At 41.8% G+C, this 13,315-nt stretch overlaps 1 protein-coding gene across 1 annotated transcript in view; it reads left to right on the top strand.

Annotated features, from left to right (window-relative positions):
- The window catches only part of Cachd1 (cache domain containing 1), a 224,674-nt gene that overhangs the window by 134,008 nt on the left and 77,351 nt on the right, over positions 1 to 13,315 (top strand). The window contains exon 4 of the mRNA XM_031377946.1: positions 5,286 to 5,392. Within this exon, the coding sequence (XP_031233806.1) occupies positions 5,286 to 5,392 (107 nt within the window). The remainder of the gene's footprint in view (positions 1 to 5,285; positions 5,393 to 13,315) is intronic.

Below are 13,315 nucleotides of genomic sequence, written 5' to 3' on the forward strand. Positions count from 1 at the left end.
CCCTCCCCTTTCTCCTCTGCCTCCCTCTGCTCCCCTCCCCCTCCTCCATCCCTCCTCCTCCTCCTCTGTTCCTTTATGCCTTCTCTAGACATCTTCTCCTCACCTGACTGGCACATCAGTGGCACAGGCAATGAAGAAAACATCAGGGTGGGTCTACTTCTAGGTTTTACATGAACTTGAATGTAGATGGGTGCATGCACAGCTACTGAGGTGCAGCATGGCCTCCAAGGAAACTTGAAGCAGTCTGAACCAGAGAGAAAAGACAGTTCGAGATCTGCCTGGGGCTGGGTTGCCTAACAGGGTTTCATAACTGCTTATTACCCTCCTCACTAATAATCTTTTTTTTTTTTTTTCTGGGGAGGGGTGAGCTTTGAGATAGTGTTTCTCTGTGTAGCACTGCCTGGCCTTGAACTCTGAGATCCACCTGCCTCTGCTTCCCAAATGCTAGGATTAAAGGGGAGCATGCACCACCACTGCCAGGCAAACAAATCTTTATTTGATAGAGGGAAAAGCAAGCGCTAAAACAAGTAAGATAAATTGCTCATCTTATTTTTGGATTTTGATTGATGATATCATTTCAGTGTTTGTGTTCCTTTTCCCCTGAAAGTTATATTCATGAAGCCTAATCACCACTGGATCTTATTAGAAAGTGTGGCTTTTGCGGAATGACTGTAGAAACGGCCCTAGAGGGCTGCCTTGCCCCCTTGAATGTTAAATCTGATTATAAAATAATACAGACAAAAAAAAAGCACACCCCCACCACACACACACACACACACACACACACACACAGAGACACACAAAGGCTGGAAAAAGACACAGGATCAGCATTACAAAGCAAAGCAACTCCAGTCAGGTTGTGGGTGGGTGGGGACTTGGGTGCACACCACTTCCATTTTTATTGCTATGAAGATGTTCTCATGAATGCTCTTAGAGATCTGCTCTGAGGAGGAAGTAAACCCCTAACAATAGTTCCTTGGTCTCCCTGCTTCCAATATCAGCTCTCCAAGAGTGGGGCTCAGAGCAGATGTCCTGACTGTGGACACCCTGTGTCTCAGCCAAAATTTCCATGGTAGGGTGCCCAACACCACCCTGAATGGCCCTTTTCAGTTAGCTTTTCCTTCTGGGCCATTTAGAAGCAGAATGTTGTGTGTCTTATCTCAGCAAGGGTTGGGTCCACAATTCAGGTCTCTTTTGCTTTCCTGCTTTTGTGTATATCCTAGGTTTCATTTGTCTCCACTGTGAAATAAATAAGTGAAAAGGGGCTTCAGAATTTACATGACAGCATCTCGCTAGGAACTACAGGCATGTCTGGGTGCTATTCGATTCTCTTGGCCCATTCCAATTCCAAAGACTCTCTGTCTTTAGTGAACAAAATCCAAATACCTTCTGTCTTTAAGTATCTTTTAGACATTCTATGGAATACCTGTGCTCACACAGAAAGCAATTTATTTTTAAAAAGTTGTGACAACACTGAAGGGCTTTCTTGTTCCTTAGAACCAACCAAACATGCCCCCAAAACAATAAATTGATGTCTACAAAGGCAGGGTCCAAAAATCTACCTCCAACATCCATCCTAAGTGATTCTGGTGTAACTAGATGCTGAGTGGTTTGAACCATTCAAATCAGTCCATGCCCATTTGTTAAACTATTAGGAGCCTTCTGGACACCTCAGAATGGGTGGGCATATGAATAGTCCTGAAAAGATGAATCCTAAAATGAGCATCCACTTTGTAAAAAAATGCTACAAATAAAAAAACTAAATATTATGATTACAACCATTTAAACTAGCTATTTAATATTATAAACTATATATATTTATTTATATATTATATACTTATATAAAGCCATATGCAATAAATACATTGTATTATAAATAAATAACTATAGTATACTTATATATTATATTCATATTTAATATTATAAATTATAAACTAGCTATTTAAGTATAGCTATTAAAACTAGCTATATATTTTCTCCTTTCTTATCTGTTTATGAAGTTTAGTTCACAAAATCCATCCATTAAAAAAAACAAAAACAAAAACAAAAAACAGAGCCAGGCAGTGGTGCCGCATGCCTTTAATCCTAGCACTTAGGAGGCAAAGGTAGGTGGATTTCTGAGTTTGAGGCCAGCCTGGTCTACAGAGTGAGTTCCAGGACAGCCAGGGCTACACAGGACTATTCATATGCCCACCCATTCTGAGGTGTCCAGAAGGCTCCTAATAGTTTAACAAATGGGCATGGACTGATTTGAATGGTTCAAACCACTCAGCATCTAGTTACACCAGAATCACTTAGGATGGATGTTGGAGGTAGATTTTTGGACCCTGCCTTTGTAGACATCAATTTATTGTTTTGGGGGCATGTTTGGTTGGTTCTAAGGAACAAGAAAGCCCTTCAGTGTTGACAGAGAAACCCTGTCTCAAAAAAACCAAACCAAAACAAAACAAAAAACAACCCCCCCCCAAAAAAAAAAAAACAGAAATGGAGAGGTGGCTCAGTGGGTAAAGAGCTTAGTGCAGAAGCATGAGGACTGAGTTCAGATCCCCCAACCTATGCCAAAGCTGAGCACAGCAACCTGCTGCTGTAAACCAGTACTGGGACAGGCCAAGACGAGAAGATCCTGGGGTGAACCAGTGTAGCCACAAAGCAAGGTGAAAGACCCTGCCTCAAAACATAAGGTAGAAAGTGACAGAGGAAAACACCTAATGACAATCTCTGACCATCTCACAGAGCCATGTTCCCCCTCCCTCCCTCCCTCTCTCCCTCCCTCCCTCTTTCCCTCCGTAAATAGAATCACAAATTGAACAAATGAGACAAGCTTTTGAAAGAACACAGAGGCACTTGACATACTTGGAAAGGTATCCAACATAAGGGAAGATCTTCCTTAGGAAGTCTATACAAGTAGGGACCTGAAAGATAGCCAGACAGACCTTCTCACTGGAGAAGGAGAGCCTTCTAGACCTCGCTTGTCCAATATGACAGCCACAGTTCAGTGACTTTTCACACTTGACATTAAATAAACAGGAAAGGTAGTAAGTATCCTGTTACACTGGCCACATTTCAAATGCCTAGTAGCTATGTATTATGGTACTGGACATATCAAAACATATGCATTCATCATCCAAGATTCTTCTGGGCTCCCCTGGTATAGTCCAAACTTGAAGAAACAATTTTTTTTTTTTAAAGAAAACTAAGTTTTATTCCAAGATACATTGAGTTTTTCTGTGGCTGCTTGTACACTAGATTGACAGAGTGTAAGTGTTCCAACTGAACTTACAGCCCATAAGTCTCCAAGTACTTATTATCTGGCCTCCTCTGAAGGCATGTGTGAAGGGAAGGGCTTCCGTTTGCTAGTGCACAAGGACAACAATGAGATTGTGCACTATTGTGTCACCAGCATGCACACAGATAGCTAGTTCTTAATCTCTCCTCCCCCCCCCCCCCCCCCCCCGCCCCCAGTTGTGGCTTGAAGGGAGCAGTCTTCTCATCTAGACACTTTGGAGCAAGTCCAGAGTAGACAACTATGTGTGTGAAGCAACAGTATCCTTTGATGCACAGCTGACATTGTTGATAGAATTCTCAGCTGGGCTGGTGGCTAGAATAAAGGGTTCTCAACTCCCAGTTACCTAATCCATCTTTGAGAAGATACTTTAAAATATTCTTCAATTTGGGGAGTTGAAACTGATGTGAAAAACACAGCTCCCTTACTTATAGGATAAATCTAACTCAGTGATTCTTGTATCTTATGAATTGACCAACAAATAATCCAAGGTCATGAATGAATAGATAGATCTTGACTTTAGAAGTGTCCCTCTTCGAGCTTGGTAATAAAATTTCATTCATTCACTAGTTAGTTGATGAGGTATACACTGTATGCCTCACAGAGTTTAAAGAGCTAGTATTGGGTTGAGTTTATTGACTACCTCCTGGAATCTTTGGAGTGCTCTCTGCATCCTAAGTAGGATATATGTAAACTAACGTTTTTTGTCCTTCCTACTCCTTATATAAACATGTCGGTGTATATAGCTTCACTTTTTGGCTACTTTACTGTGTTCTTTTATCTACCACCCTTCTCTAACCCTCCAACCGCCTAATACTAGGTAGGAGAGAAAGAAGACTAGAGGGGAAAGGGGGAGTCAACCTCATTAGACTATTTCCTTCTATTTAGGGGCATTGAGTTCCTTTGGGCAGTGTTGGTCTTCGTTATCAGGATAGCCAATTTCTTCTTGTCTCTTTGCTCACGACCAACCAAAGCAATAGAAACCAGCAACAGCAGGGAGAAAAGCAGCCCTTACACCCTCTTGGGGCTCTGACATTTTTATACCCTCTGACAAGTCCCCAGAATTGTAAATGTAAACTATCTTTAGCTAGCTAGCAGAATCACTCCTCTGCTAGGGTATGAGACAAATCATAGTCAGCTGCTGATGACAGTAGGAAGCAGTCTCATATCCCACACCTGGTATTAATACAAAAATATATTCAGACAATATAACTGGATTTAAAAGAAAATTCTCACTACAGGTGTGTATCTGAGTATATTCTTTCAAATTATTGTTTTCTGGACAAATGTTTTCGGTACTGGCTCTGCCCATGATCAATGTGGGTACTAGAATTGTTCTGTCTTTAGTACTAACATTGAAATCAAGAGACTTCAGCTTTCTATGTATGGTGACAGGAAAGGGGCCAGTTCTGAATCAGGTGCCAAGAGAAGCATATCCACACATTACTCTTAACCCTTTTTAAAAAATCTTTGTAAAGTAAATTTTATTTAGTTAGTTATTTATTTTAAGGTTAAGCAAACTATGTTTCTCAATGTCAGAGATTTATTTGTGAGTGACAGAACAGAGATTTCTACTTCACAGTTTGTATGTCCCTTTACTACTGTCCTTAGAATTGGTGCTCAGATACAATATAGTGAAAAACTGTTTCACAGCATATATATATTGCTTAAGTCTGAATCTCGTCATCTACTTTGCATATGCTTTTATCAACAGTAATAGGTTAAGTTCCTTGGGTAAAAAAAATGCTTTTAAAGGTCAGTTCTCTTTTAATCTCCTAGCATTTGAACTTGACTTCTAAGCCTTCTAGCTACAGGTACTCCTCTTCCTCAGCACATTATTTAGAATAAAATTTTAATTTTTGGTTGTTCTTGTTAAGTCACCATCCTACTGTTTATGGACTGGCCTATTCATTCACGATATGAATGGATATTTTTATCAATTGTTTTCACTAGGTGTGAAATTCACCAGGTACACACTGCTAATCCCTTTCTGTTGTTTTAGGTTTGATGGGAACTTTAATACCAATGTATCAAGAACAGTGAGTTGTGATCGACTCTCTACAACTGTGAACAGCCGAGCCTTCAACCCAGGACGAGACTTAAATTCAGGTCAGTATTTGCTTTTTCATTTCCTGTACCCCACATGTTCACATTGAACAAATGGACTGCCTCAAACATTATTGTTTCCATTTTAAAGAAAAATAGCATCTACTTAATTGTATATGTTTCTTGAGAAAGTTAATTCTGTAGGAAAGAAGGGAAGACTATCGAGTAGGCATATGTTAACCATGTATTATATAGCCATATATATGGAAGATGCCAAGTACTGAACCAGGCTCCTTACCATTCCATGGAACTTTTGCATTCTTTATTTTAAAGGTCATGTCAGTGACCCAGCTATTGTAATAATAGGAGGTGTTCACTTTTATTTGCATCTTCTATCTGAAATCTTTGTGTTTGTCTTAGGGTTTTCTAGATGAACAATGAGAAGGGTTGTCTACCCGCAGAGTCAGCACCATTACACTATAGGCTGAGATTGCATTTGCTTCTTTATCTCACTGGAACTTCACTATAGGCAATGGTGGTAGCTCGTAGGAACTCTGTTGATATAGCAGCTCCCAATTCCAAAGTATCAAGATACCTCTCCTGTTTTGCTCTTGAAGTTCTGTTCCAAATTTCTCCCCTGCTCCTTGTGTGCCTGTGCATGTTGGTTGAGAGACCTCAAGATCTAGAAGCTTCCCCACTGAAAAACTGGGACGACTTTCAGAAATAACAGCAGCCTCAAGTTTCAGATTTTACCAAGACCCAACGTAAGCCTTTACGTTGCTGGGAAGCGGACGGATCTGATCCTGACCCTTGAAGACACATAAAACTCAAGAGAGAAGCCAGAAGACCAGAGTATTTACTTATAGGACCCCATCCAGGCTCTGCCTGGGGGAGAGATTGTAGTCTTTGTGAATTGTATACACAAACCAGGGAGTCTGTCGGGTCTAAAAAGAAAGAGTTGTACATTTTAAGTTCTTTGGGGATAATGAAACTATAACTGCTAGATAAATGATCCAGCCTTCCTCTGCCAAGCACATACTCCGAGCCAATGCACATCACATATTCAATCATTTTTATTTGGCCAGAGAGTCTGGAAGTCTTCTGGAGCAGGTGAGGTTTACTGCCACACGGGAAGTTAAATGAGAATAGTTTTTCAAAGGCACGGAGTAGAAAAAGAAGGTTAACTGTGGAAGATTGCACAGTTGACATGGGCCGCAGAGCCGACGCCCGATTCTCAGTGCTTCTCCTCATGAATGCTCAGCAGCACAAGACATGTTGCAATAGCAGCCTGTGAGTAGAGTCAGGTGCAAGTCTTCCCCCCAAAATACACGGAGTAGCTTAGCATTGTCTGTGATTCAAAAGCGTTAAAAGTCACATTGACTTGAGAGGTTCCCACTAGAACTAATAAAGAAAAATAGGACAGTATCCCTTTATCTAAGACCTAGAGACCCATTTCATAATTTTAATAGTTATCGTTTAAGGATGGTGGGGTAGTCTTAATTTCAAACTGAATATATGTTGTTGTTGTTGTTGTTGTTGTTAGAATCAAGAAGAGATAAATAAAATGAGAGAATTACAGATTACAATAGCTCCTCAGGTTGGTTCTATGATTTTTCTCTGGACACAAAAATCTGCAGGAGCTTAAGTCCTTAGAAAATAGCATGACATTTACATACAGCATTTGTGCTTCCTCACACATTCTTTAAATCATCTCCAGATTACTTATAATACCTAATATCATGCAAATGTTATGTGAATGGTTGGCACACTGTGTTCTTTGGGGAATAACAAGCAAAGGTCTACATCATTTGGACACTCAGGTGTTTCCACACATTTTCAAGCTGCTGTTGGTTGAACGCACAAATAGAGGTTTGTATGCCTTTTAAATTGACAGTGCCTTTGTTAACATGTCTCTGATCATAGATCCTCAGGCTGATGTGGAGTTTCTAAGCAGAGTTCATTACTTCCTGGCTCTGTGGTTGGAGCTAGAAAGGACAGGCTGAGCCTGGGAGGATTACTTATAGAAAAAAGTACTCGCCACACAAGCAGGAGGACCTGAGTTTGAATCCCCTGAACCTACATGCAGTCAAGTGGGGTCATATATATCTAGAGTCCTAAACTAGATGGGAGGTAGAAGTAGAATCTCTTGAAGTTCATAGGCCAGGTAGCCTGGTATACATAGCAACATCCAATGAAACGATATCCCTTCTCAAAGAAGGTAGGACACAAGGACTGACACCTAAGGCTGTCCTTGTGACGTTTATGTGTGCTGTGGCTCATGCACAGCTATCCACACTTACATGCATACATACATGCATACCCATGCATACTATTTATGTACACATACAAGAGCAAACTGGGGAAGAATGAGGGTGGTTCATGCACATAGGAAGTTATGGAGCCTAGAATGATACTCCGTTGCCTCCGCTAGAGCCTCCCGCTTCAGTGAAAGACCAAGTTTCGGTAGGTCTGGGAGCAGCCACAGCCAGGGTGTCACCCCCATTTCCTTACCATCTTTCATCTATTCATGGTTTCTGATAGTGAGCTGATTGTTGGGATCCAGCCCCCTCATTAATAATAATAGCATCATGTCTTTTTCTTACTGAATAATACAGAAGCAATTTTTCCAACTCAATTGCCACCTAGCCACTAGCTAGAATAAATATACACTGCACTTTATTCAATAAGAACTTATTAAACACCCTGGCGTATGGTAAATACTTGGCCAGAAGGTATAAACAGAACAAAGCTTATTTAGAGGTTGAGAGTTGCAGATTATAAACAAATAGACAAGAAATGTATACCAAGTGATGGTAAATACTATTTTGTTTTGACTGTATCTTCCTCCCCCCCACCCCCAACACACACACACACACACACACACACACACACACACACACACACACACATCCATCCCAAAAGCTTAGGTTGTGAGACTCTGCCCTCTTAAATGGATTAATGCCAATTATTAAAAAGCTTGAGTATGACCTCTTGCTGTCTCTCACCCATGTGACACCAACTGCTGTGCTATAATTTAGCAATCTTTCAGTATATGCAGCCTCTCAATCTTAGACTTCCCAATCTCCAAAACACCTTCTGTCACTTATACTATGCACTCAGTATGTGGTATTCTGTTACAGGAGCACAAAATACATAAGAGCATGCCTGACCAGGCAGACATAACTTGGAGATGAAGCATAGGGTTCTCTGATGTTTGGAGCTTCAGGACTCTATGCTTTAATGCAGGGGCTCATTCATGAGATCTGAATAAATAGGGCTTGCTTGCAGATCATGGACATAAGTGAAGGAAAGGCTTTGAATTTTGTTTAGGCTCAAAAACTTCAGAACTGCCAGTGTGGCTGTGGTAGGGCCTAGGGGCATGGGCATGGAACAGGACATTAGGTCAGATGGTTTGGGACCAAATCCTGATAATTCTTGAATCACCAACCATTCATTCATTATAGGACTTCAGCTACTGCTCTGAATGCAGTAGAGGGCATATGGAGAAGGGATGGGTAGGATATGGGACTATGAATCAAGAATGGAATCAGGTCTCTAGTAAGAGTAAAGTTTTAGGTAGTAGCAGATACTCAAAGAAAAGGATCTCACAAGTGGTTATGCAAGTCTGGAGTCTAGGGGCAGGGACAGAATATATTTTTGAATTTGGAATTCATTATGTCTAGCTAGTACCTGTATTGTATGACTATAATCATAATAGGCAACTAGGGGAAAAAATACCCCAAGAAAAGAATCTTGCGGTCTCTAGACACTTAGGGGACTCTGAACAAGAAGGAATCAGGAAAGGAATTAGCAAAAAGATAGTCTAGGGGTGGGTGGACTTGGAAGTCAAGGGTATCTTCTGGAAGCAAGTTTCAAGTTGTTTCAGGACCGAGTAGAGAACAGCTGTGTTGAGTTTCTCAGATTGAGCAAGGGTTAGAAAGACAGCCATAGGAGTTGGGGGCAGGCCAGGAGTTTATGGAATAGTATGACAGAGTAAGAAGAGAGGCAGGACCTGGAGGGGCCAGGCTTTCAGGAATGAGCAAAGGAACTAGAGACAGTTCTTGTACGAACTCCCGAGGTTTGCTTAGAAAAAAATAGTGGTGGGTTATAAGCATCAAGGAGATTTTTTTAAGTTGAGAAAAACTGCAGCACATTTGGGTTTGGTATTGCAGAGCAGAGATTGTGACCAGAGTCTCCTCTCTGTGAGGTACGAGATGCAGAATGAAGAGATTTCATTGTAGAAAGAGAGTGAAGGAAGAGCAAGTGTATAGAATGATAGATAATCATAGGGTCTGGAACTTTGGGATGTTCCCTTGTTTCAGTTAGAATAGGTGTGGCCCCCATAGACTCATGGGCTTGGCCCATAGGGAGTGGCACTATTAGGAGGTATATGACCTTGTTGGAGGAAGTGTCTCACTGTCAAGGTGGGATTCCAGTTCTCCTATGCTCAAGCTACACCCAGTGTGACAGTCCCTCCCTATTGCCTTCGGATCAAAACGTAGGACTCTCGGCTCCTCCAGCACCATGTCTGTTTGCACATTGACATGATGATAGTGGACTGAATGAACCTCTGAAACTGTAAGCCAGCCCCAATTAAATGTTTTCTTCTATAAGAGTTGCCTTGGCCATGATGTCTCTTCCCAGCAATAAAGCCCTAACTAAGACACCTTCCAAGTGAATCTTTCTTCTTATGAAGCTAGATCACACAGTGGAAATCACAGAGAGTCTGCTGTTCTGGGATTACCTTCCTTTACTGGTGTTGGAGTAAAACTCAGTTAGATAAATCATCAGCCATCCCTGCAAGGGCTGGGGGTGTAGCTCAGGAACCGTGCACTTGCCAAGTTCCAGGCTCTGGGTGGAGCCTCAGCACTCCTACAAAATGCTGTTTCATTCACCGTTTGTTTGCTAAGGGATGTGTAAGAGGGTCTGAAAACCAGGGTGGAGGTTGGACGTGAGTAAGATGGGACTAAAGACTAGATCTTGATCTCTGGTCATTCTTAGAGCATGTCTCAAGCAGATCCTACTGCCTGTCAAGGGTTGTTCTCGGCATGGTTGGCACAGCTCAATTTACAAGCAGCTTTTAGCAATATTTAGGTATTTAAGCACTAGCTGGCTTGCATTTGAAGTTTTGTGACATTCTACCAGGTGGTGGCTGCGTCCCAAAGTCCACATACTTGAGCACTTATTTGTAACATGAGAGGCGTGGTAGAGGGTGAAGGGCGACCTCAAAGTTCCCCCTTTTCCTCCTCCTGCAGCCCATGCCCCTTTTCAGAACGGAATTAATGTGCTCTGTAGGCTATCGCATGTCTGATATTTACATCTGTAAGATGTCCAGCCTCAGGCCCTTTCAGACTGTATATAATCCATCAATGGACTCCTAATTGATAACACAGTTTCAGATTGCCTTTCAGACTAGCTGGAAATAGGCTCACATAAATTATAAACCATTCTTAGATTTATTTATTCAAAACTAGGTCATATATCCCTCCATCCAACACATGTGTGCATTCTTTTCCTTAGAACAACCCTTGCCAGATCTCTACTTTCTAAATTGACCGCTTGTTCCTGATTCCATTCAAATAACTGAAGTTTGACAGCACATGTGTTATATTACGGTGCTTTCCTGCTTTTATCTCTAGTTTCTCACTCATTTTTTTTTCTTTCCCTTTCAAATTCCTGCTGAGCTATTTTCTTGTGCGTGGCCTCATCTCTAAAGAGAGATTATTTGAAGAGTCCAAGGAAGGTTGCCTCTTGCTCTCTTGAATCATGCAACTGAGCCGAGAGCAGAAATAGGTGTTGGTCTTACCGAATGGAAGAGTCTCTGGACTTCATTGTGTTTGATTTAAAGAGCATTTGAAGTTGCAAACTCCGATCTTGGGAACAGTGTAGTCTTCAATAAGATACAGGATTGACAGGGTGCAAGGGGCATTGAGAAATCATTAGAGAGAATGCTGCATACAGGAGGTACAGGTGGGCTTCAGAGCCTGTGGGACCCGGAAGCTGTAGACCCTTCTCACTTTGCTGACTTCCTTCAGTGGTCAGTGACAATGACTCCCTGTGTGCTGTGGCCTTTTTTCTGTCCTTGCTAATACAGATGGGCCCCTGGCTCCCAGTAGCTTGACCTTACAGTCTTTTTTTTTTTTTTTTCCTGGCATTATGGCACTACAGAGTTTAAATGCAGACAGTAGAAACCACCCTTGGATTTGGGGTCTTTTCTCCAGCAGCAGTATGCAATGCGAAGTTCTTTCTACTCATGCTGCACAATGGCAGAGAGCTGCCGCTCCCAGCCAGTCTATAACTTTCTCTCAGGAGAAAAACATCATGAATTCCACCTTAACTGAGTTCCTGAGCCTAGGTATGCCATCAGATTACAGTGGGTTTGTTAAGACCTGGCCTCCTCATAAATCAAGACACATCTGTACCATGAAAACTGTCTGTTAGATAATCATTAGCAGGCTAGTAGCTTGCTTAGTAGTTACAAGGCCCTGGTAGCAGATTGCTCCTGGTAACTGTGTAGTGAAAACCCTGCATTCTCTCTAAAAGGAGTTCTAAGATCTATTAAATCACGCATAAATCTTAAAAAAAAAAAAAAAGGACCCCATGATTGCATCTGATGAATAAAAAGCAAATCATAGATTCTCAAAAATCTAGGCTTGTGCGTGACATTTTAAAAATGTAACATGAAGACCAGAGCCTGCTAAAGTATAATATGTGATATATTAGTGATGTATTTGATTATGATGGACAGAACCTGCCTTTTTAACTTAGCAAATATAACCTAAAACCTGTTGTGCACTTGTATATACATTTTTTTTAAAGATTTATTTATTTATTGTTTCTAAGTACACTGTGGCTGTCTTCAGACACTCCAGAAGAGGGTGTCCAATCTCATTCTGGATGGTTGTAAGCCACCATGTGGTTGCTGGAATTTGAACTCATGACCTTTGGAAGAACAGTCAGGGCTCTTAACCGCCGAGCCACCTCTCCAGCCCCCTTGTATATACATTTTTACAGTACTGTAGTAATGGCTATATATAATGGACTAGCCAGTCTCCTCCAAGCCGCCCTTCAGACTGCTGTGCTTTATCACTGCGTCTGAAGTGCTGAGTGGGACCCAAGTATTTGGCTTGAGCACCTTGCAGCAGTTGACACAGAAACTTTACCGTTAACGCCATTCTTCAGTTTCTGTAAAATCATCCTACACTACCATCCCTGCCTCTTTGTTCCTCCCCCTTGTTTCCTTGTGGATTCTGAGGTTGATTCAGACCTCCAGCCCCAGCCCACGGCTGAGTTTACTTACTGAACAGATTCCACTTCATTTCTGGGAGATTGTCTCTTCATGGTCCCCTTTTGACTGTTATGTTACACCCCCCCCCCCGCCCCATACATACATACACACACACACACACACACACACACACACACGCACGCACGCACACACGCACACACGCGCACACACACACACACACTTTTTTCCTGAGTCAGATTATTTCACTTCATATAATGAATGATCTTCAGTTACATTCAACTTCCTAAACATATGATTTCATTCTTTACAACTAAAGAGTGAGCCTTAGAGTGTGTGTGTGTGTGTGTGTGTGTGTGTGTGTATGTGTGTGTATGTGTGTGTGCGCGCGCACACATTTCCTTTCTCTACTCATTTGCTGCTAGATACCTGGGCTGGTTGTAATAACAGAGCAGTAACTATGGATGTGCAAGTATCTCTGTGGAAGGCTGACTTAAGGTGCGTCAGGTATATAGACCTAGGAGTCGTTATAGCTGGGTCATATACTTCCTTGCAGAACCTCTAAAGCTGGTTTCCATAGTAACTGTACCAGTGTTCGTTCTTCTTCTGGGGCCGGAAAGATGGCTCAATGCTAAGAGCGCTGGTTGCTCCTCCAGAGGAGCCAGGTTTAATTCCTAGCACCTACATGACTGAACCATCTATAACTCCAGTTCCTGCGGATATGATCCTCTTATGAACTT

This window comes from Mastomys coucha, unplaced genomic scaffold, assembly GCF_008632895.1.
Source record: "Mastomys coucha isolate ucsf_1 unplaced genomic scaffold, UCSF_Mcou_1 pScaffold18, whole genome shotgun sequence".
Classification (NCBI taxonomy): domain Eukaryota; kingdom Metazoa; phylum Chordata; class Mammalia; order Rodentia; family Muridae; genus Mastomys; species Mastomys coucha.